Below are 26,515 nucleotides of genomic sequence, written 5' to 3'. Positions count from 1 at the left end.
CATCAAATTAAAGAGGAGGCCTTCATACTCTGTTTTGAATTCCAGGCTTTGCACTTCAAGCATTAAATAGTTCTGATCATAGGTCCTACGTACATGCACACAGCTGTTAAAAACAGAATTGTAGTAACATTTCATTATATATTGTGACACTCATTCCAGAATAAACAAGTGTTAGCTTCCTGTGAAACCACAGCTTTAGCTGCCATCTCTGAATTTCTAAAACATCTCCTACCATAGGGGGTAGGAGAAAGAGAGAAAGAGAAAGAGATGCTTAAAGTATTAAACAGACATAGTGCCCTTAACATTCTAGGAACTACTCAAATTGTGTATTGGTCATTTAATCTATGACCTCAGGTTGGGTTAAGGAACAAATGAAAAAATATTTTCAATCTACTTCCATGCCCAGCACACAGTCAAAAAACAACAAACAGTTTGTACAATAGAAGCCATCCTTAAGATACAGTATAAAATTGTTAGCACTTAAAAGTGTATCTTCTATGCTTAGAAAATAAAAGTACAATTATTTCATTATTTACAATTCTGATTTGAATTTTTGGTGCACGATATTCAGAGAAATTTCACAATAAGAAATAGAGAAATTTCTTTCTTATAGCTTTTTTGAAAAGCCACAAGCTGTACTGCACAGGAATGAATGGAGGAACATCTACTTGAAATAAGCAAAGGACCCCATTTCCAGATGAACCTCATGTTCTTAATCCTTCAGAAATAATGTATCATGTCTCCATGATATGCTATAGAAAAAGTAACAAAAATCTGCAAGACAAAGCATATACCAAGATCCTTCAGGCATGACTATGACTCCTCTACCCTGTATAGAGATATGGTAGGTACAGGTATAAAAACCTGCCTAGTCTACCCTATTCCCCAAACCTTGTCAGTTTATGACAGTCACAAACTAAACCCTGTATGGTCATCAATTCATGTTACCTCCAGCCATATTACCTTTCCTTGGCCATGAAACCAATCATATTAGACAAGAAAAATCAGCTTTCAACCCTTCATATAGTCACAAATGCCACCCTCTTAGCCAAAAACTGACAAAAAGTCTTCTGAAAATATGAGATGCAATGTCACACTGTGACTGAAATTCTAGAACAGTGATGTCTAATAGAACTTCCCGCAATGATGGAAATGCTCCGTATCTGGGTTGCCTAACATGCTAGCCACTAGTCATATGTTGTTATTGAGCACTTAAAATGTGGCTGGTCAAACTGAACTGAATATTTTATTTCATTTTAACTAACTTTTGATTTAATTTAACTTTAATAGTCACATGTAGCTAATGGCTACTATACTGTACAGCCCAGATCTAAAGTACCAAGTGCTAAACTGGGAAACCATGGTCTAAGCCCACCAGAGAGTACTTACAAATGGTCCATATCTTCTAGGGAAGGAAATTCCACCATCCTGAGGGCTTCCTTTGACTTCTCTCAGTTAATCCACCTTACAGTCATGCTGGGTATTAACTACAGGCATTTTAGAAATGCAGGAATAATACACAAAGTGGTGGAAAAAAAATAAAAACTCAAACCAAATTTGACCTCATATCTCTAACTGAAATCCTGTACCCTTTTCTATTACACTGAATTTTTTATAAACAAAGGGGAAGAGAATGAATTTTAAAATGTTTTTAGGGAAAAAACTAAAAAGTTTGAAGTATAAAATATTATTTCTCTCTGTGACTCAGTTTCATAATCTATAAAAAGAAAAGATTTGAATATGATTTCTAAGGTTCCTCTAGCTCTAATATTTATGAACTTTCTGGGTTTACTGTGAAGATGCTAGAAGCTGAGAAGAACCATCAAGATATTTTAGACTGTTTAAAAGCAAAAATTCAATTTAGAATATCTTCTCTAATCCTATATACTGCTATTCAAATTCCCAGATAATCAGGAACTTCAGAATACCAGAACTGTGTTTTACCTTAAAATGAAGTAAACTGATTGAACAACGTCGCTTTGTAAATTCTCAAAAATTAAACTAATTGAACTTCCAGAAAGATGGCCAACTACGATAGCTCAAGATTGGCCCTAATCCACAGAAAAGTTAGGGAAGGGACAGGAGGGCGACTGAAGCAGCGATTCAGGAGTGCAGCTGACCCGGGAGAGCCTTCCACACCACATAGGGCGGCCCTGGTTGCAGAGGCTGAGGAACTGAGAGGCAGAAAGCTGGAGCCTAGCACAGAACTGCAGAATCACAGAGCCCGCGGGAGTGCACAGAAGGGAAAGCGGGACTAGGAAGTAAACCAGGCTGCGACCTCGTGTATGCGACCCTCACTGGTGTAGTCCCATGAATGGTGACTCATCCCACACCCCATGAATCTGAACCCCAAAACCCATTCCCATTCCCCACACTCAAGGCTCCCCCCAATCCCACCAGCCCCCAGTGCATGTACCTGTGCCACATCCCCATACCAAGCACAGCCCAATCCCCCTTCTCCTGCACCCCTCCCGAACACAACCTCCCCTTCCTTGTTCCCTGTAGGTTCTTGCCAGCGCATAAAGGTTGCAGGCACTAACCTCCATACATAGGCTACCCTTGCCCACCGCCCACTGTGTTGTACAGCCTCACCTTACACTTTCCCTGAGCTTAACATATCAGTTTCACAGCATTCCCAGGCCCACGCATGTGCCCCTAATCGTGTGATTCAGCTCTGGGAACTGCACTTCATAGTAGTCCTAGATCCGCTCATGCACACAGCCCTCACCCGTATTTCCCAGCTCTGAGAAAGTGCAAACCTATGCAGCCAGGTCACATCTGTCCCCAATCTACAAAGGCATAACATCAACCTGCTGCCATAGCTCTACACATGCGCACAAAGGCCCATGCCTTAGACTAGCGCACACCAGGGTTATGACTGCCAGACCAGCACATGGGAGCAGCTACATCCTCCCTGGCCACAGGGAGCCCAAGTTCACAAGCATCAGGATAACATCCCCAACCTGTGCCGATATCTACCTTGAAACAAATTACCATACTAAGGGCTCCACCCCGTGCCCTGCTCCCTGCTGTACAACCATCCCGCAAGCACAAGGCCTTAGATTACTGAAAGTAATCAACTCCCAAAGTAAATCAATCAAGATATTTACATGCCACAGAGACAGCAGATCACTAAGTATATCACAATGCAAACAGATAGAGCCCTGCCTAATGACCAAATTAAAACATCAGAGGAGACACAGACACTGGAACAACTAATCAAAGATGTTCACACAACTCTGCTTAATAAAATAAGTGGGATACCAAATGACACAAAGGAAATCAAGAAAACAGAAGAGCATAAAGAGAAATTTGAAAGAACAGAAAAATAGCAGATATCACAGAGATTAAAGGGTCTACTGACCAAATAAAAAACATACTAGAGGCATACAAACCAGATTTGAAGAGTCAGAAGAAAAAATAAGTGATATAGAGGACAGGACAATTGATATAGGGGACAGGATATCAAATCAGCAAATGGCAAAAAAGGTGGAAACAACTGAAGGGGAACTCAGGGAAACGACAGACAAAACAGAGCTCACAAATACAAGAATCACTGGTGTCCCAGAAGGAGAGAGAGGAGTAAAGGGCTAGGAAGAGTAGATGAGGACATAACGGGGTAAAATTTCCCAACCTCATAAAGGACATAAGCATACAAGTCAAAGAAGCACAATGAACCCCAAATAGAATAAATCCAAATAGGACTTTCCCATGGCAAATAATAATCAGTCTGTCAAATGTTGAAGAGAAGCAGAAAATACTGAAAGCAGCAAGAGAAAAACAATCTACTACATACAAGGGAAACCAAATAAGACTGAGTTCAGACTACTCAACTAGCACCCTGGAGGCAAGAAGGCAGATGTATGATATATTCAAGATCCTGAAAGAGAAAGACTTACAGCCAAGAATTCTGTACCCAGCCAAACTGTCCTTCAAAATTGAGGGAGAGCCCCGGCTGCATCTTGCTGGCGACCGAGCTGGGCTATGACGCACTTTACTCGGACTCGGAATGTCATACCCAGGATATCCTTCCACCAGCTACCCACCTTTCCCTGGATATCCTCCTGCAGGTCAGGAGTCATCTTTTCCCCCTCCAGGTCTGTATCCTTATCCTAGTGGCTTTCCTCCAATGGGAGGAGGTGCCTATCCACCAGCAACAAGTACTGACTACCCAGGAGTTGGAGGCTACCCTGTCCCTGGAGGTTACCCAAGCCCTGGAAGTTATCCTGGTGCCCCACAGCCAGAAGCCCCGTCCTATCCTGGAGTTCCTCCAGGCCAAGGATGTGGAGCCCCACCAGGTGGAGCAAGCTTTTCTGGCTATCCACAGCCGCCATCACAGTCCTATGGCAGTGGCCCCGCCCAGGTCCCAATATCAGGTGGCTTTCCTGGAGGGCAAATGCCTTCTCAGTATCCTGGAGGGCAGGTTCCTTACCCTAATCAGGTCTTGATAAGTTTCTGAAGTCCTATAAAAGAGGAAACATTTTGGAGAATGAAAGAGATTCAGGGAGAGCAGGGAATGCTGCAGCATCACAAAGCAGAGAGCCAGCAACCTTTAGAGATAAAGAAGGAAAACACCTCCTGGGGAGTTTCATGAAACCAGAAGCCAGGAGAGAAAGCTAGCAGATGATGTCATGTTCGCCATGTACCCTTCCAGCTGAAAGAGAAGCCCTGATTGTGTTTGCCATGTGCCTTCTCACTTGAGAGAGAAAACTGAACTTCATCAACCTTCTCTTGAACCAAGGTATCTTTCCCTGGATGGATGCCTTTGATTGGACATTTCTATAGACTTGTTTTAAGTGGGACATTTTCTCAGCCTTAGAACTGTAAACTAGCAACTTATTAAATTCCCCTTTTTAAAAGCCATTCTGTTTCTGGTATATTGCATTCCAGCAGCTAGCAAACCAGAACAGATTTTGGTACGGGAGAGTGGGGTGCTGCTGCTGCAGTATGCAAATACCAAATATGTTGAAACGGCTTTTTAAATGGATAAGGGGAAGATTCTGGAAGAGTTGTCAGAAACTTGATAGAGAAAGTCTAGAATGCTTTGAAGAGATTGTTGGTAGAAACGTGGACTCTAAAGACACTTCTGATAAAGACTTATACAGAAATGAGGCATGTGTTATTATAGACTGAAAGGAAGATGAGCCTTATTTTAAAATGGCAGATAATCTGGCAAAATTAACAAATGACTTTGGCTGGAAGGCAGATTTTAAAAGTCATGAACTTGGATATTTAGCAGAAGAGACCTCCAAATTAAATGTGGAAAGTGCAGCCTGGTTTCTCCTCACAGCTTATAGTGAAATGCAACAGGAAAGAGATAAGCTGAGAACTTAACTCTTGGGTACAAAGAAACCAGAAATTGGTGTTCTGGAGAATTCTGGACTTCCAGGAAGGGAAACCCTAGAGAACAGTGCCCCACATGAGGTCTTGGCCAAATGTGGAACGAGTCGGCCATTTCAGAGAAAGCCAGGATTGGACATGGAGTTATCCAGGAAGGATTTGTGGAAACTTCTCGTGTCTGATGGGCATGATCCAAGGCTACTGCATAGAAAGCCAACGAGAGTGCTGTGGGACCTGTATAAACAGCCGTTGCCAGTCTGGACTGGGGAGTTCAGAGAAGGAATACATTGGAGGAAAAATAACTTCAGAGGCAAAACCATGGAGGCTGAGGTCTAATGTCAAGAAGCCTCAGGCCAGGAGAGTGGACCCACCCAAGCCCATGGAGAGGGTGAGTTTGCCCCAGAGGCAGAGGATGGGCCTTCCACCTGGTTGTAGTGGAAGAGTCATGCTGCCTCAGGCCTTGGAAGGGTGAAGTACATTCCTTGGGGTTTGGAGAGAGCCTGGTTGCCACCACATGGTGGGGTTGAGCATGTGCCCCGAAGATGGCAGAGAATCCGGGTGTAGACCCAATGCTTGGAGAGGGTGGAGCTGAGAAAAAGGTGGTCTCCCCAGTGTCCCCCAAGATCACGTTTGGAGAGAGGCAGGCCTATGCATAGGCCTTTGGAAAGGGTGGGACTGCCGCTTTCAGAAGTCCTGAAGATAAATGATTCTCAGACTTTGAAATCTAATGAACTTTGCCCTGTGGGTTTTAGAAACTGTATGGGTCCGGTGACCCCTGTGTTCTTTTCTTCTTATAGAAATGCATATATGTATTCCATGAATGTTCCTCCTATGTATATTGGCAGCAAATAACTTGTTATGAGTTTTCAAAGGTTCAGAGCAAATGGAGAAAATTTTGCCTTAGGACTGTCAATGCTTTTAACTAACTTTGATGAGACTTTGTACTGATTTTAATCTTGTATTAATCTTGTGTTTGAAATGTTACTAGAATGATATATGGTTCTCTGATACTGTTATGGAATGAATGTATCTTGTATAAGGGAAAACATGTCTTTTATTAGGGTCCAGAGGGTGGAATGTGCTGGTTTGAAAGGATGTACGTTCCCTAGAAAAGCCATGTTTTAATGTAAATCCCATTTCCTAAAGGCAAAATAATCCCTATTCAATACTGTACGTTTGAAACTGTAATAAGATCATCTCCTTGGAGATGTGATTTAATCAAGAGTGGTTGTTAAGCTGGATTAGGTGATGACATGTCTCCACCCATTTGGGTGGGTCTCGATAAGTTTCTGGAGTCCTATAAAAGAGGAAACATTTTGGACAATGAAAAAGATTTGGAGAGAGTGGGGAATGCTGCAGCAATATACAGTAGAGAGTCCATGAGCCAGCAACCTTTAGAGATGAAGGAAAATGCCTTCTGGGGCGCTTCATGAAACTAGAAGCCAGGAGAGAAAGCTGGCAGATGATGCCGTGTTCGCCATGTGCCCTTCCAGCTGAAAGAGAAGCCCTGATTGTGTCTGCCATGTGCCTTCTCACTTGAGAGAGAAACCCTGAACTTCATCGGCCTTCTTTTGAACCAAGGTATCTTTCCCTGGATGGATGCCTTTGATTGAACATTTCTATAGACTTATTTTAAGTGGGACATTTTCTCGGCCTTAGAACTGTAAACTAGCAACTTACTAAATTCCCCTTTTTAAAAAAAAAGAAAAAAAAATTGAGGGAGAGATTAAAGTTTTCACAGACAAAGAAATCCTGAAAGAATTTGTCAACAAGAGACCAGCCCTAAAAGGATTACTAAAAGGAGCTCTGCTGGTTGGGGAAAAAAAAAAAAAAGATAGGAGAGGGAAGGCTGGAGAATGGCACAGAATTGAAGAGTACCACTAAGGTTAATTTAAAGAATACAAAGAGAAAGAGGGAAAAGAATATATAGAACTGACCAACAAAAAAGATAAGATGGTGGAATCAAGAAACACTTTTTCAACAATAACTCTGAATGTTAACAGACTAAGCTTACAAATTAAAAGATAAAGATTGGCAGAATGAATTAAGAAACAATCTAGCTATATGCTGCATACAAGAGACTCATCTTAGACACAAGGATACAAATAAATTGAAAGTGAAAGGATGGAAAAAGATTTTCCACGTGAGTTAGAACCAAAAGAAAGCAGGAGAAGCTATAGTAATATCAGACAAAATGGACTTTAAATGTAAATACAACATAAGAGATGAAGAAGGACACTAAATACCAATTAAAGGGTCAATTTACCAAGAAGATATAACAATCATAAATGTTTATGCTCCCAATCAAGGAGTTTCGAAGTACATGAGACAGACACTGGCAAAACTGAAGGAAGCGGGACCCAGCGCCCGGCACAGATCGGCCCAAAGCACAGTGAGGCAATGGCGGGGGAATGCACCGGTGGGGCCAACAGTGGGTTGAAGGAGGGAAGCAGGCAAGTGAAGTCCCAGTGTACACCGCGGTGGCCCAGGTATCCTCCCCTTCTGGGAGTGAGGCGCTGCGCTGTGAGAAGAGGTGAACCCAACAGACTCAAACTGGAAACGCCCAGCGGCTATTACGCCCCACCCAGCCTTTCTTGACTCCCGGCGGTGGGGTCTTGGGGTTCCAGGTTCCTCAGTACTCCATGCTCCAGCCGCCCCTGGAGCCTGCCTCCAGTCCTTTGGGAGTCCCGGCGCCAGCGCAGGCCCTTGGCGGGGAAGATGACAGAGTTGCACTCCGCACTGCTACTGCGAACACAGCTGGCAGAACTCAACAAAAATACAGTGGGAGGCTTTTCAGCAAGTTTAACAGATGACAATGATCTGTACCGATGGGAAGTCCTTATTATTGGTCCTCCAGATACTCTTTATGAAGGTGGTGTTTTTAAAGCTTATCTCACTTTCCCAAAAGATTATCCCCTAGGGCCTCCTACAATCAAATTCATTACAGAAATCTGGCATCTGAATGTTGATAAAAATGGTGATGTGTGCATTTTTATTCTTCATGAGTCCAGGGAAGATAAATATAGTTCTGAAAAGGCAGAGGAACGCTGGCTCCCTATCCACACCATGGAAACCATGATGATTAGCATCATTTCTGTGCTGGCAGAATAATGGAGACTCACCTGCTAATGTCAGTGCTGTGAAGGAACTGTGGGAAGACAAATGGAGAATTCAAAAGGAAACCTGCCACTTGTGTAAAAAAAACTCAGGAGACTGCTTTTGAGTGACATTTTTTCAGCAGCTAGTAACTTCATTTATATCAGGGTCTCCAACTGAGAAATATGGCACTGTTTTTCCTGCGCTCTACCCACCTATTGGTAGACTTCTGATATAACAAGTTGGCAAACACTAGGCTGAACTGGCTGCAATAAAACATGCCAGTTATCAATGCTGACAAGAGCCTAACAAGTGCCAATTTAGAGATGATTATGCATTTCAAATTCTAATGAACTTTAAACTTCAGGAAGAATTGTAAAGACCTGTACAAGCACAACGTGATCCAAATAATATATATACCGTACACTGTACATCCACAAACACACCTTGTACCAAATAATGCTTTCTTGTAGTAGAATAAGAATCATGTCAATTCTAAAAGATTTAAGCAGGTTTTCTTTCCATAGTCATTGTTTCTTATCAGTTTTAAAAGACTCCTTAAAGCAGGCCAGATGAAAAGCAATTAGGATTAAAAGTTTCCATTTAATTTTCTTTTAAACCATTCAGGCTTCATTAAACTGTTTTCACTTACTAAACTTTTGCATGTTCTTTGTTTTCACACACTACTCTTTGCTTTATACCCACTATTTGCCAGCAAGTTCTCAATCATCTATTCAAATACTAAAATACTAAATAAGCAATAACTTGATTTTTTATGATGACTTCAGAGGATGGTCATCACTACGTGCTTTGTCCATTTTTCATATTCTAGTTGCACCCATCTCTTGGATTGGATGCAGCAATAAGTTTTTTTTTGGCTATTGAGAGTTCCTGAACCCATAATTACCCCAAGAACTAAAAAGCTTTGATTCTGAATTCAGTATATTGAAATTTACCCCCAAACAATACGAAAATTCTGATTTGGTTTCATTTTTGCCCTCCATTGCATAATGTTAAGGTTGGACAAACAAAACATCCACACCTATAGGCTTTCTACCTAACTTCTGGATTTGCTATTAAAAATGCTGTTTACTCTCATACTTTTCTTCTTGGCCCTTCCTAATTCTTTGCCTCTATTCTTCTATACTGTAGATTTTTCTCCCCTGTTGTACAAAGACATTGTGATGTGTATTTTCATGTAATTTGATTTTGGAATTCTGTCACCTTATGTACTAAGTTCTTCCAAAATATAAATTTTTATCCAATTAAAAAAAAAAAACTGAAGGGAGAGATAGATGTTTCAGCAATAACAGGAGACTTCAATACACCACTCTCCTCTATAGATAGAACAACCAGTCAGAAGACCAACAAGGAAATAGAGAAGTAAAAAAGCTTGATAAATGAATTAGAACTAACAGACATATATAGGTCAAAAAACAAGGATATACATTCTTCTCTAGTACACATGAACATTCTCCAGAATACATCATATGCTGGGGCACAACACAGGTCTTTACAAATTTTAAAACACTGAAATTATTCAAAGCACTTTCTCTGATCATAATGGGATAAAGCTGGATCTCAATAACCACCAAAGAATGAGAACATTCCCAAATATATGGCAATTAAATAACATACTCTTAAACAACCAGCAGGTCAAACAAGAAATTGCTAGAGAAATCAGTAGCTATCTGGAAATGAATGAAAATGAGAATATAACTTATCAGTACTTAAGGGATGTGGCAAAGGCTGTGCTGAGAGGGAAATTTATTGCCCTAAAATACCTATATTAAAAAACAAGAGAAAAATTGAGGACTTAGCAGCACACTTGGAGGAACTTGAAAAAGAACAACAAACTAACTCCAAAGCAAACAGTAGAAGAAAGATAAAGATTAAGGGAGAGATAAATGAATGGGAGAACAAAAGAACAATAAGAAGCAATTAAACCAAAAGTTGATTCTTTGAGAAAATCAATAAAATTGATGGGCTATTAGCAAGACAGATTTAAAAAAAAGAGGATACAAAAAAAAAATCACAAATCAGAAGGGGTGCGTCACCACAGACCATGAATTAATAAAAGAGATCATAAGAGGTACTATGAACACCTATACGCCAACAAACGAGACAACTTAGACAAAATGGACAAATTCCTGGAGACTCATAAACAAACCACACTGATTCAGGAAGAAACAGAAGATTTCAACAAACCAATCACAAGTAAAGAGATTCAATCAGTCATCAAAAATTTTCCTACAAAGGATAGCCCAGGGAGAGATGGCTTCACAGAGGAATTTTACCAAACATACCATAAAGAACTAACACCAATCCTGCTCAAACTTTTCCAAAAAACTGATGAAAACGGAACTCTACCTAACTCATTTTATGAACCTAATATCATTTTAATACCAAACTGGGTAAAGTAGCAATAAGAAAGGAAAACTACAGGCCAATCTCCCTAATGAACACAGATGCAAAAATTCTCAACAAAATATAAGAAATCCAATCCAATAGCACATTAAAAGAATTATACACCACGATCAAGTGGTGTTTATACGAGGAATGCAAGAATGGTTCAAGGCAAAAAAATCAATTAATGTAACATAGCACATTAACAAATTGAAATGGAAAAATCACATGATCATTTCGATTGATGATGAAAAAACATTCAACAAAATTCAGCATCCTTTTCTGATAAAAATACTCTAAAAGATAGATATCAAAGGTAATCAATACAGTAAAGGGAATCTATGAAAATCTGATAGCCAGCATCAAACTCAATGGACAAAGACTGAAGCTTTCACCCTAAAATCACATACAAGACAAGGGTGCCCACTGTCAACACTGTACTAGAAGTTGTAGCTGGAGCAATCAGGAAGGTCAGAGAAATAAAAGGCATCCAAATTGGAAAAGAAAAAGTAAAACTCTTGTAATTTACTGATGACAGGATACTATACTTAGAAAGATCCTGGGAAATCAACAGCAAAGTTACATGAGCTAATAAATTCAGCGAAGTGGCAGGATACAAAATTAATGCACGCTTCTTGGAGAAGATGGCGGCTTAGTAAGACGCGCGGGTCTTAGTTCCTCCTCCAGAAAAGTAACTAAAGAAACAGAAACAATACGAAACAGCTCCCGGAGTCACGACAGAGACCAAAAGGACAGCGTACCCCATTCTGGAACAGCTGAACGGGCAGGGAGAATCCGCTGCGGTGAGATACCCGAGGGGCGCAAGTTTTCCCGGCCGGGGCGGCTGGTGACTGGGGTCCCCTCCACGCACGTGGCTCCCCGGTCTGACTGGGAACATTGGATAGCGGGGCCCTCCCGTCACGCTTGGCGTCTCGGGCCAGCTGGGCAATTTGGACCGGCACTTCCCCAAGCTGCGGCCAGCGACCCCCACCTCCACGCACGGTTTCCCGGGGCGACTGCCACGCAGACAGACTACCGCCACGAGCGCCACCTACTGTGCAGGAAAAGAAAAACAGAGCCCAGAGATTCCACAGAAAAGCCTTTCAACCAGCTGGGTCCCACACCCAGGGAAATCTGATCAAATGCCCAGACACCAGCAGAAAATAATGGATGACGCTCGGAAAATTGAAGATATGGCCCAGTCAAAGGAACAAACCAATAGTTCAAATGAGATACAGGAGCTGAGACAACTAATGCTGAATATACGAACAGAAATGGAAAAACTCTTCAAAAACCAAATCAATAAATTGAGGGAGGACATGAAGAAGACATGGGCTGAACAAAAAGAAGAAATAGAAAGTCTGAAAAAACAAATCATAGAACTTATGGGAGTGAAGGACAAAGAAGGAAAAATGGAAAAAACAATGGATACCTACAATGGTAGATCTAAAGAGACAGAAGCTACAATTAGTGAACTGGAGGATGGAACATCTGAATTCCAAAAAGAAACAGAAACTATAGGGAAAAGAATGGAAAAACTTGAGCAGGGAATCAGGGAACTGAATGACAATATGAAGCATACAAATACACGTGTTGTGGGTGTCCCAGAAGGAGAAGAGAAGGGAAAAGGAGGAGAAAAACTAATGGAAGAAATTATCACTGAAAATTTCCCAACTCTTATGAAAGACCTAAATATACAGATCCAAGAAGTGCAGCGCACCCCAAAGAGAATAGACCCAAATAGGCGTTCTCCAAGACATTTACTAGTTAGAATGTCAGAGGTCAAAGAGAAAGAGAGGATCTTGAAAGCAGCAAGAGAAAAACAATCTGTCACATACAAGGGAAACCCAATAAGACTATGTGTAGATTTCTCAGCAGAAACCATGGAAGCTAGAAGACAGTGGGATGATATATTTAAATTACTAAAAGAGAAAAACTGCCAACCAAGACTCCTATATCCAGCAAAATTGTCCTTCAAAAATGAAGGAGAAATTAAAACATTTTCAGACAAAAAGTCACTGAGAGAATTTGTGACCAAGAGACCAGCTCTGCAAGAAATACTAAAGGGAGCACTAGAGTCAGATACAAAAAGACAGAAGAGAGAGGTATGGAGTAAAGTGTAGAAAGAAGGAAAATCAGATATGATATATATAATACAAAAGCCAAAATGGTAGAGGAAAATATTATCCAAACAGTAATAACACTAAAAGTTAATGGACTGAATTTCCCAATCAAAAGACACAGAATGGCAGAATGGATTACGACCCAGCAATACCACTGCTAGGTATCTACTCAAAGGACTTAAGGGCAAAGACACAGATGGACATTTGCACACCAGTGTTTATAGCAGCATTATCTACAATTGCAAAGAGATGGAAACAGCCAAAATGTCCATCAACAGACGAGTGGCTAAACAAACTGTGGCGTATACCTATGATGGAATATTATGCAGCTTTAAGACAGACTAAACTTATGAAGCATGTAATAACATGGATGGACCTAGAGAACATTGTGCTGAGTGAGTCTAGCCCAAAACTAAAGGACAAATACTGTATGGTCCCACTGATGTGAACTGACATTCTAGAATCAGCTTGGAATATATCATTGGTAACAGAGACCAGCAGGAGTTAGAAACAGGGTAAGATAATGGGTAATTGGAGCTGAAGGGATACAGACTGTGCAACAGGACTAGATACAAAAACTCAAAAATGGACAGCACAATAATACCTAAGTGTAAAGTAATCATGTTAAAACACTGAATGAAGCTGCATCCGAGCTATAGGTTTTTGTTTTGTTTTGTTTTGTTTTGTTCTTACTATTATTACTTTTATTTTGTTTTGTTTTGTTTTGTTCTTACTATTATTACTTTTATTTTTTTCTCTATATTAACATTCTATATCTTTTTCTGCTGTTTTGCTAGTTCTTTTCCTAAATCGAGGCAAATGTACTAAGAAATGATGATCATACATCTATGTGATGATACTAAGAATTACTGAGTGCATGTGTAGAATGGAATGATTTCTAAATGTTGTGTTAATTTCTTTTCTTTTTTTTGAGTAATAAAAAAAACTTAAAAAAAAATTAATGCACAAAAACCATTAAGGAAGGAGAGTAGTCTTGGCCAAGGTGGCAGCTTAGTGAGATGTGGGATTCAGTTTGTCCTCCAGAGCAGCTAATAAATAGTCAGGAATACTACAGAACAACTGCTGGGGCCACGTCAATGACCGGACACACAGTATACACCAATCTGGACCAGCTGGACTAGCTGTGAGCCCAGCAAGAACTGTGTGTGAGTTCCCCAAACTGCGGTGGCCAGTGCCCCTCCCCCATAGGCTGCTTCCCAGAGGGGAAGGGAAAGGGACTTTATCAGCAGCAGGAGCTGAGCACAACAAAACTCCAATTGTGGAATTAACAAATTCTGACTACTAAAAATACTCCTCCAGCTCAGATGAACCTTGAGTAAAAGCTGAGGTCACTGGTTTTTGCCCCGGCGTAGAGGGAGCAGGGCTGACGGAAAAAGAAAACAGAAAAAAATCACAGAGGTTTTTTTGGATTTGAAAAGGTCTAGGCCCTGAAGGAAAGGAGGGGGCACACAGGACCTGGAGACACACAGAGCAACGTACCAACTTAAATTCTTGACTGGCAAACCCAAGGAACAGGGGCCAGCTCTAAAAAGGATTTTTCTCTTTAGTTTTGCTGCTGTGTTTCTACTCCTTGACTGCTCTTTGGATACAGCTGCAACACTTCCCTGGCTCCACTACCCCAGGCATAGACAGAATTAAGCTTGTGTGAATATTTGTCTGGACCCTGCACCTTCCCCAGGAGAGGGGTGGGGTGTGATTCTCAAGTAGAATCACACCCTCAAGGAGTTCAGACCTCAGGGCATGGAAAAGTGAAGTGATTAAAGCCAGCCTACAATCTCTCCTCAGTCTCCACCTCGCTCCCAGCAGGAAGAGTCTGCTGAAGGTAAAGGGACCGCATCACCATATGCTGGTGGGACCCACAGGCAGACAAGTGCCACGTACTGGGTAGGATAGGAAAAACGCAGAGTCCAGAAGCTTCATAGAAAAATCTTTCAATCTGCTGGGTCTCACCCTCAAGGAAAACTGACACAGATGATTCTTTCCTTCCTCCTGACAGTAGGCCAGTTTTGTCTGGGAAAATCTGGTTGGAGTCTATAATACCTAAGTAGACCTTCCTAAGGGGGTCCGGGAGACATCATACAGGCAGGACAAGAAACAAGAAAACAAGAACTGAAAAATTCTGATCTGTTAAACAAAACCTAAGCTAGAGGTCCAGATAAAGCTGAACTGAATGTCAAAGAACAGGCAGACAACAAAGTCATGCAGCAAGAAAATCCTAGATTAAAAAAAGTGAAAACAATCTCCAGAATAAAATAATTAAGGCAATTAAATGCCTAGACACCTGCAAAAAATAACAAATCATACTAGGAAAATTGAAGATATTGCTCAGTCAAAGGAATAAACCAACAATTCAAATGGGATACAGGAGTAAAAAAATTCATTCAGAATGTTCGAACAGACATGACAAATCTTATCAAAAATCAAATCAATGAACTGAGAGATGATATAAGGAACACAAGGAATGAACAAAAAGAAGATATCGAAAGTCTGAAAAAAAATCACAGAACTTATGGGAATGAAAGGTACACTAGAATAGAAGAAAAAAACAATGGAACCCTACAATGTAAGATTTCAAGAGGCAGAAAATAGGATTAGTGAACTGGAGGATGGGGCAACTGAATTCCAACAAGAAAAAAGGAAATCTAGGGAAAAGAATGGAAAAATATGAACAGGGACTCAGGGAACTGAATGACAACGTCAAGCATGAAAATATATGTGTTGTAGGTGTCCCAGAAAGTGAAGAGAAGGGAAAAGGAGGAGAAAAATCATTGGAGGAAATTATCACTGAAAATTTCCCAACTCCTATTTCTAAAAGACTAAAAATTGTATCTCCATTAACCGCACAGTACCTCAAAGAGAATAGATGCAAACAGATGTACTCCAAGACAAGTACTAATCAGAATGTCAGATCTCAAAAAACAGAAAGACTCTTGAAAGCAGCAAGAGAAAAGCAATCTATCACATACAAGGGAAGCCCATTAATACTATGAGTAGATCTCTCAGCAGAAACCACGGAGGCAAGAATGTGGGATGATATATTTAAATTACTAAATGAAAAAAACAGTCAACCAAGAATTCTATATCCAGCAAAATTGTCCGTCAAGAATGAGGGGGAAATTAAAACATTTGCAGGCAAAAATATTACTGATAATTTGTGACCAAGAGACCAGCTCTACGAGAAATACTAAAGGGAGCACTAGAGGCAGATTCAAAAAGACAGGAAAGAGAGGTATGGAGAAGAGTGTAGAAATGAAGATTATCAGTAAAGGTAAAAAGAAGGAAAACTGGATATGACGTACAAAATCCAAAAGGCAAAATGGTAAAAGTAAGTACTGCCTGTACAGTAATAACACTAAATGTTAATGGATTAAACTCCCTAATCAAAAGACGTTCACTGGCAGAATGGATTAAAAAACGGGACCCATCTATAGCCTGTCTACATGAAAAGCATCTTAGATCCAAGGATAAACATAGGTTGAAAGCAATAGGGTGGGAAAAGATATTCCATGCAAACAACAATCAGAAAAGAACAGGAGAAGCTGTAATAATATCCAACAAATTAGACATCAAATGTAAAACAGTTAAAAGAGGCAAAGAAGGACACAATGTGTTAATAAAAGGAACAATTCAAGAAGAAGGCATAATAATCATAAATATTTATGCAACGAACCAGAATGCTCCAAAATACATGAAGCAAACATTGAAAACACTGAAAGAGAAATAGACACATCTACCATAATAGCTGGAGACTTCAATTTCCCATTCTCATCAATGGACAGAACATCTAGACATAGGATCAAAAAAGAAACAAAGAATTTGAATAATACAATAAATGAGCAGGCATAACAGACATTTATAGAACATTACACCCCACAACAGCAGAATACACCTTTTTTTCAAATTCTCACGGATCATTCTCAAGGATAGACCATATGCTGGGTCAAAAAGCATGTCTCAACAAATTTAAAAAGATTGAAATCATGCAAAACACTTTCTCAGATCATAAAGGAATGAAGTTGGAAATCAACACTAGGCAGAGTGCCAGAAAATTCACAAATATATTAAGGCTCAACAACACATTCTTAAACAACCAGTGGGTCAAGGAAGAAATTACAAGAGAAATCAGAACATATCTCGAGGCAAATGAAAATGAAAACACAACATATCAAAGCTTATGGGATGCAGCAAATGCCTTTGTGGGAAATTTATTGCCCTTTATGCCTATATCAAAAAAGAAGAAAGAGCAAAAATTGAGGAATTAACTGTCCACTTGGAAGAACTAGAGAAAGAACAGCAAACTAACCCCAAAGCAAGCAAAAGGAAAGAAATAATGAAGATTAGAGCAGGAATAAATGAAACTGAGAACATGAAAATCAACAAAACCAGAAGCTGGTTCTATGAGTAAATCAATAAGATTGATGGACCTTTAGCAAGGCTGACAAAAAGAAGAAGAGAGAGAATGCAAATAAATAAAATCAGGAATGGAAGAGGAGACATAACCACTGACCCCACAGAAATAAAGAAAGTAATGACAGGATACTATGAACAACTTTATGCTAATAAATATAACAATGTAGGTGAAATGGACAACTTTCTAGAAAGACATGAACAATCAACATTGACTCAAGAAGAAATAGACACCCTCAACAAACCAATGACAAGTAAAGAAATTCAATCAGTCATTCAGAAGTTCCCCAAAAAGAAAAGTCCAGGAACAGATGGCTTCACATGTGAATTCTACCAAACATTCGAGAAAGAATTGGTACAAATCCTGCCCAAACTCTTCAAAAAAAATTAAGAGGAGGAAAAGCTACCTAACTCATTTTATGAAGTCAACATCACCCTCCTACCAAAGCCAGACAAACATATTACAAAAAAAGAAAACTACAGACCCAATCTCTCTAATGAATATAGATGCAAAAATAAACAAAATTCTTGCAAATCAAATCCAGCAACATTTTAAAAGAATTATACACCATGAGCAAGTAGGATTCATCCCAGGTATGCAAGGATGGTTCAACATAAGAAAATTAATGTAATACATCATATCAACAAATCAAAGCAGAAAAACCACATGATCGTCTCAATTGATGCAGAGAAGGCATTTGACAAGATTCAACATCCTTTCCCATTGAAAGCACTTCAAAGGATAGGAATAGAAGGGAATTTCCTCAACATGATAAAGGGAATATAAGAAAAACTCACAGCTAACTTCATCCTCAATGGGGAAAAACTGCAAACTTTCCCCCTAAGATCAGGAACAAGAGAAGGATGTCCACTATGACTACCATTATTCAACACTGTGTTGGAAGTTCTAGCCAGAGCAATTAGACAAGAAAAACAAATACAAGGCACCAAAACTGGAAAGGAAGAAGTAAAACTCTCACTATTTGCAGATGATATGATACTATATGTCAAAAACCCTGAGAAATCCACAACAAAACTACCAGAGCTAATAAATGAGTACAGCAAAGTGGGAGATTATAAGATCAACCCTCAAAAATCTGTAGTGTTTCTATATACTAGCAATGAACAACCTGAGGGGAAAATCATGAAAAAAAATTCCATTTACAATTGCAACTAAAAGAATTAAATATTTAGGAATAAATTTAACTAAAGAGACAAAAGTCCTATAAAGAGAAACTATAAGAAATTGTTCAAAGAAATCACAGAAGACCTAAATAGATGGAAGGGCATACCGTGTTCATGATTGGAAGACTAAATATAGTTAAGATGTCAATTCTACCTAAATTGATTTACAGATATATAAATACCAATTAAAATCCAAAAAACTTACTTTTCAGAAATAGAAAACCAATAACCATATTTATCTGGAAGGGCAGGGTGTCCCGAATAGCCAAAAATATCCTGAGAAAGAAAAATGAAGTTTGAGGTCTCATGTTACCTGACTGTAAGATGTATTATGAAGCTACAATGGTCAAAACAGCATGGTTCTGGCATAAAGACAGATACACTGACCAATGGAATAGAATAGAGTGTTCAGATACAGACCCTCTCATCTGCGGACAATTGATCTTTGACAAGGCAATTAAGCCAACTCACCTGGGACAGAACAGTCTCTTCAATAAATGGTGCCTAGAGAACAGGATATTCACATGCAAAAGAAGAAGGAGGATCCATATCTTACAGCCTATACAAATATTAACTCAAAACTGATCAAACACCTAAACATTAGATCTAAGATCATAAAACATTTAATATAGGGAAATATCTTATAAATCGTATAATACAAGGCGGTTTCCTAGACCTTACTACCAAAGCACAAACACTGAAGAAAGAAAGAAATGGGAGCTCCTCAAAATCAAACACTTTTGTGCATCAATGAACTTCGTTAAGAAAGTAAAAAGACAGCCTACACAATGGGAGACAATATTGGAAATGATATAGCAGATAAAGGTCTAGTATCCAGAATTTATAAAGAGATTGTTCAACTTGACAACAAAAAGACAAACAACCCAATTACAAAATGGGCAAAAGACTTGAATAGACATTTCTCAGAAGAGGAAATAGAAATGGCCAAAAGGCACATGAAAAGATGCTCAACTTTCCTGGCTATTAGAGAAATGCAAATCAAAACCACAATGAGATATCATTTCACACCCACCAGAATGGTCCTTATCAATAAAAAAGAAAATGACAAGTGTTGGAGAGGATGTGGAGAAAGATGCACACTTATTCACTGTTGGTGGGAATGTCACATGGTACAACCACTTTGGAAGGCAGTTTGGCGGTTCCTCAAAAAGCTAAGTACAGAATTGCCATATGACCTGGCAATACCATTGCTAGGTATCTACTCAGAGGACACGAGGGCAACGACACAAACGGACATTTGCACACCAATGTTTATAGCAGCATGATTTACAATTGCCAAGAGTTGGAAACAGCCAAAATGTCCATCAACAGACAAGTGGCTGAACAAGCTCTGGTATATAAGTACAAACTGTAAGACAGAATAAAGTTATGAAATATGTACCTTAAGGACATTATGCTCATTGAGATTAGCCAGAAACAAAAGGACAAATACTGTATGGTCTCACTGATATGAAATAACATTAATGAATGAACTTGGATAATTTCAGTTAAGAACAGAGGTGATAAGGAGACAGAAATAGGGTAGATATTGGGTAACTCAAACTGAAGGGATAGAGATTGTACAATGGAATTGATTGTAAAAAAATTCAGAAATAATTAGCACAATACTACCTAACTGTAATACAATAATGTTAAAACGCTGAATGAAGCTGAATGTGAGAATGATAGAGGAAGGAGGCCTGGAGGCACAAATGAAATCAGAAGGAAAGATAGACAATAAAGACTGAGGTGGTATAATTTAGGAATGCCTAGAGTGTATAACTATAGTCACTAAATGTACAAATTTTAAAATGTTTTGCATGAGGAAAAATAAAGGAATGTCAATAATGCAGGGTGTTGAAAATAGGTGGTAATTAATATTTTAAAACTTTAACTTATGTGTGCGACTAAAGCATAAAATGTTTATTTGGTACAAAATTTATATTTTGACTAGTGCATTCCCTATTATAACTTATGTGGACAGCTTAACTGAACACCATAACTACATGGAACCTTGAGTAGGGCATGAGATTTTGTAGGTCTGTCGAGAGTGATACCTCAATAAATCCCAGAGTGATTAGAACAGTGAATAAAAAAGTATTTGCAAAGTCCCCTTGGGGGAACGGCAACAAAGGCGGAAAATTCAACTTCCCCAAGTGGAGAATTCTTGATATTCTCACAAGCAGTGGGGACAACCAAAGCAATAGGCTGAGCCCTTCAATCTTAGGGTTTGCTCATATGAAACTTAACCCCACAAAGGATAGGCTAAGCCTACTTAAAATTAGGCCTAAGAGTAACCCTCAAGAGAACCTCTTTTGTTGCTCAGATGTGGTCTCTCCCTGTCAGCCAACACAACAAGCAAACTCACTGCCCTCCCCCTCTCTACGTGGGACATGACTCCCAGGGGTGTGGACCTTCCTAGCAACGTGGGAGAGAAATCCTAGAATGAGCTGGGACTCAGCACCAAGGGATTGAGAAAAGCTTCTTGACCAAAAGGAGAAAGAGAGAAATGAGACAAAAGACAGTATCAATGGCTGAGAGATTCCAAACAGAGTCAAGAGGTTATTCTGGAGGTTATTCTTACGCATTAAATAGATATCACCTTTTCAGTTAAGATGTAACAGAGAGGCTGGAGGGAACTGCCTTAAAATGCAGAGCTGTGTTTCAGTAGCCACATTTCTTGAAGATGATTGTATAATGATAGAGCTTTTGCAATGTGACTACGTGATTGTGAAAACCTTGTGTCTGATGCTTCTTTTATCAACCTTATGGACAGATGAGTAAAACATACAGATTAAAAATAAATAAATAATAGGGGCAACAAGTCTCAAAATAAATTTAGTAGATTGAAATGCTAGTGATCAATGAATGGGAGGGGTAAGGAGTATGGTATGTATAAATTTTTTTTCTGTTTTCTTTTTATTTCTTTTTTCTGAATTGATGGAAATGTTCTAAGAAATGATTATGATGATGAACATACAACTATGTGGTGAAAAAAGAATGTTCATATTGTATGTTGATTGGTTTTATTAATAAAAATTTAAAAAAAGAAGAAGAAAAAAACAATGACATTTCCAAGCAATGAGGAGTCAAGGAAAAAATACCATTCTAAAATACTAAAAGAAGCAAGAAATGTGAATTCTTGCAAGAATCATTTCAGAGATATGATTCTTGTACAAAGAGTGCTTAAGTCCAAGGTATGGGGGGAAATTGCTATTGTATGCTATGAGCTATGTTCAAAAGGAAACCATCAGCACCACCACAACAGCAGCAGAGTAAATAATGAGGGGAGGGACAAGGGTTAAGAGGAGGTTTCGATTTTCTATTTAGCGAGGATGTGTTTATTGGTTTTCTTTCTCTTGGAATGATGAAATTATCTAAAATTGAGAATGTTGATGGGCTGTGGACTTTGGGCCCTCTACGTGATACCCAATGAATGCAGGTGGCTGAAGGATGCACAGAGAAGTAGATTGGCAAAGGATGGTGTATACATATGAACAAAGGTTGTGCTGCTACAAAAAGGAACAAAGTTGTGAGGCATGCAACAATGTGAATGAACACATGAGACATTTGGTGAGACAAAATAAGCCAGAAACAAAAGAACAAGAAAGGTCACCTTTAGAAAATGCTTATAAGAAAACAGGGGGCCTAGATTGTAAACTTTTAGAGCAGACACATTAAGTCCGGAGTGATGATTATTATTTCTGGATTTTGAGAGGCTGTTATATATATATATAACCTGATATCTAGAGATAAGAATGAAGCTGAAGAGGTTGGGGCTAAAGTAATTCAGAACATGGGGTAAGGAAGACAGTGTCTATATTTTAGAACCACATATACTCTTTGACATCAATGGAAAAAAGGTTTATTTGGTCTGGAATTGAAATTTTCTGTAGGGCATAATCTAACTCAACCTATCTGTACAGTTTATATGAACAACTGAAACACAGGGAGCACAGAATAAGAAAGAGGCCCTTTAATCCCGTATAGAATACTGTAATGGGATGAATGCAGACCTGGCACTGTGGATTCCATCCTTACCAAAAGGGGGGAAAGAAGTATAATTAATAAAGTATCAGTGGCAGAGAGTTTTCTAATAGAGTCAAGAGGCTACTCTGGAGGTTGCTTAGGCAAGCTTCAATTAGACCTTGCTACCTAACCAGGACCATTCCAGCCAATTTAAAGAACACCTAGGGCAACATATAAGATTCCACAAGGGTTCCATGCACTAGAGTAACTTTCCAGAAACCTACAACCTACAGATGGGTCCCTGGTCCAGATAAGTCCTGAAACCTAGCCCAGCCTCCCTAAAACATCAGATAGTTCCATCTCCCTACCCCATATTAGTAGCAGAGCCTTCCAATATGAGAAATTTAGAATTGCCATAGCCCAAACACCCCTAAAGAGAGGGATGGAGGGATCAGAGGTGATGATGGAGTTATACAGAGAAGACAGGATTTAACAAATGAATATGAATGCTGAATCACCAAAACGGTATCCCTTTTAGTCTCCAGTATTTTAGAGCAGCTAGAAGTAAAAACCTAAAATTGTGGAACTGTAGCCTGTGTCAAACTCTGAAATACGTTCTACAACTAACTGTGGGGCTGTGCTTTGAAATTTATTGCTTTTTTGTATATATGTTATTTTTCACAAAAAAAAGAAGGAAAAAAGGTCGATTGTGATTATAAAAAAATACTAAACCCTCTAGTATCCTATATTCTGGAGCAACTAGAAAGAAAAATATGAGAGGATCATATGGTAACCCATAACAAGCTCTGTGAGCTGTCCTGTAACTACTTGTTGCAGTGTGCTTCGAAAACTATTGCTTTATTTTTTTGCTTTATACATATGTTAAACTATACCATCAAAAAAAGTTATAGGGCGGGCCGCGGTGGCTCAGCGGGCAAAGTGCTTGCCTGCTATGCCGGAGGACCTCGGTTCGATTCCCGGCCCCAGCCCATGTAACAAAAACGGAGAAACAGAATACAATAAAAACAAGAAAATGTTTAAAAATGTTTCCCTTTCCTCCTTCCTTCCTTCCTTCTATCCTTCCTTCCTTCTCTCTGTCTTTCCTTTAAAAAAAAAAAAAAAAAAAAAAAAAGTTATAAAAAAGGGAAAAAAAATAAATTGATAGTGTTAGCTCAGCAGAAAATTCAGATACTTTCAGTACCCTTTAGTATCTGATTCCGCAAAAAAAGTTACTATTAATGATAATAATACACATAAATTGCATTTATTAAATCTTCTATTTAGAGTACCCATACTCTAATTTCATCCACACAACAATCAAATGAGGTAAAGTAAGTCTTAAAAATTGCGTCAGGCGGGCCATGGTGGCTCAGCAGGCAGAGTTCTCACCTGCCATGCTGGAGATCCGGGTTCAAGTTCTGGTGCCTGCCCATGCCAAAAATAATAATAATAATTAACTGCATCTCAAGGAAGAAAATGCAGTTGCCACAGTCACACAGTAGTCAATAATGGAAAGAGAACAGGAGCCAGGGCTCCTGGTCCTCTATTCAACCCAAACTTTCCTTACAAAGACCTCAAAAGCCCGAATACCAGCAATGAAGGATTACACATCTAAATATATCAAATTTAACAACTAACAATTTAGAGACTCAAACAGAGGTTCTCTTTTTTAAAAACCAAAAAGAAAAACATACATTCTATTAATTGTGAAAAGATTTATAAATTACACATATAAATTTCTCATGAAAAATTGTTCATTCCAGACTGATTCCAGCAAAGCAGCACTTGTATCTGTTGTCAGCTGAGATATAAATATAGAAGGAACATCTATATTTATAGAAGAAGATATTATGGGCATCTAAACAAATTTTAATAAAATTCCTCTGTTATCTTTCCATCTAAAAGTAAGAATTGAGTGCTAAATGCAAGCATAACATAATGAATACAAGGCCTGGTTGTTCAGAAGAAATATCATGAGAACTGCTCTAAAGATGATAGATGGAACATGTCTTAACATGTCAAATCATTAAATTTTTCTAATACAGCTGCAAAAGTAATAAAAAAATCAAAATAAATCACTTCAAAATATATTTTATATAGTTTCTAAAAATGAAACATACATTTGAAATAAAAATATTATATAATAAAGATTACATTAACAAGTGAAAATACATTTCTATTTATTCAAATCAAATACACTCTAGCCAGTAGGCAAATATCATATAGCAACAATGCCCAAAAGGCAAATTCCAGGCTTACAAAGAGGAGTTGAAGCCCAGAGTCTACTATCAAGCACATGGGTTTCAAAGGCATTTACTATTTCCTCTCATATTCCTAGGCTCTTAACTATAAAACAACTAAATGCAAAGTTTGAGATTCTCTCAGCGTAGCAGATATTTTTAGAATCTCCATTTTTATTTAATGGCAATCAGCACAGCACCAGAGGGGAAATCAAGATTGGTCTAAGTCAGTTATAGCAAACCATTGTTCCTCTTTGCTAACTACTAATGTAAATATGGCTATGTAATACAGCAGCTCTGGCAAATGAGATGTGAAGTCTTTTGGGGGTAGGAGATGGAGGTAGAGTTTCTCGGAAAAGTTTTATTCCCTAATAATGCAGAAGATAGTGCAGAAGGAAAGGTCCCCTTTAAATCCTCCTTCTTCCTTTCTATTTCAGATGTCCTCAGATGAAGGGGAAAATGTGGAACTGTTGCAGTCATTTTGAAACTGTAACAGAAAGGGCAAGCAAACTGCAGAGAAGCTGACACAGGGCCCTAATGCCACTGTGCTGTTAAACCTACCCAGGAATCACCAACTCCAAATTTCTTCTAATTAAGTGAAATAGTGAATGTCTATGTAATTTAAGCCCTAGCTACTCAAAGAATAGTCTATGAATGGCTGCCAGTCTATAAAAGTGTTTATTACCAGTGAACAATGAGTTAAATACAGAACTTGAGAGTAAGCATTTAGAACCCTTAAAGCAATTTATACTGCAGCAAAATTTGTATTATATTTTATAAAATATGTCTTCAATGCATTAAAATTTTAAAAAAAAAAGCTGGTCCTTTACCACCAGTAGTTAAAAAGCATTTGTTTTAGGTCACTTTTAGTTGTACTAAGTCACTTATAGACAGAAATATTCAGGGACTTGGTAACATCCAAGAGGATACAATTTCTCTTATACGCTTCCTTATCCATTTTAAGGATAACCTCTCCACTATCTGCTATTAATAAAACATACCAGATAAAATTAAGTAAAAATACAAGCTAATACTCTGATATAGAGAGTACCATTTTGGTCTTTTGTCTAATACTAAACCAAGAATTCCAGAGCACTGTGGAAAAGAGAAAAAAGAAGTCATACAAGATAATTCAATGCATGTACAATCTAAAAGGACATTTAAAAAAAAGCCTTAAAATAATAAAGTATAAATGATTGACACTGATAATGCATGCCATAATTACCTAACTACATCTCAATTGTTAATTCTCTTTAGAATATATTTTCTGACTTTGTTAAACTATTTTAGAGCTCAGTTGAGTTGATTCATTACAGTCTACTTAAAGACTAAGCTTTGTGACATTTAAACTGCCAGTGTGGCTTTAAAGAAATTAAAACAGCACACAATGAAAATTAATTTTTTACCCATCTCATAAAACTTTTTCCTAATCACAAACTTCAAAGACTTTAAACAACTCTAATATAGAGAAGCTGAAGGACAGACATTCAAAAAAAAATTTATAGCTGTGGACTTAAAACTTTATTTACCAGAAAGATGTGACACAATTAAGAAAAGATAACGTATGGTTCCACCTTATGGCTTTTCTGACTAGGAAAATATATAAGGAGAAGACTCCATGGAAGCCTTCTGTGCAGTTTGAAGGGATTTAAGTACCCTAGAAAAGCCATGCTTTAAACCTAATCAATCTTGCAGGAGGAACGGTTTCTTCCAATCCCTATTCAGCAC

At 38.6% G+C, this 26,515-nt stretch overlaps 1 protein-coding gene and 1 pseudogene across 8 annotated transcripts in view; one reads left to right on the top strand and one right to left on the bottom strand.

The window, feature by feature from the left end:
• ZFAND3 (zinc finger AN1-type containing 3) overlaps nt 1–26,515 on the bottom strand; it is a 545,448-nt gene that overhangs the window by 401,576 nt on the left and 117,357 nt on the right. Inside the window, exon 1 of one of the 8 annotated variants that reach the window (XM_077161676.1) lies at nt 964–2,348. The exons of the other annotated variants lie outside the window; for them this stretch is intronic. Within the exon in view, the coding sequence (XP_077017791.1) occupies nt 964–989 (26 nt within the window). The 5' untranslated portion in view covers nt 990–2,348. Of the gene's footprint in view, nt 1–963; nt 2,349–26,515 lie in introns of those variants that run through there. 8 annotated transcript variants of the gene reach the window in all.
• On the top strand, nt 8,059–8,637 carry LOC143684594 (ubiquitin-conjugating enzyme E2 G1 pseudogene; annotated as a pseudogene).

Source organism: Tamandua tetradactyla, chromosome 5 (assembly GCF_023851605.1).
Source record: "Tamandua tetradactyla isolate mTamTet1 chromosome 5, mTamTet1.pri, whole genome shotgun sequence".
Taxonomy (NCBI): domain Eukaryota; kingdom Metazoa; phylum Chordata; class Mammalia; order Pilosa; family Myrmecophagidae; genus Tamandua; species Tamandua tetradactyla.
Note: the sequence above shows the minus strand (reverse complement) of the source record. Positions and strands in the feature narration are given on the sequence as shown.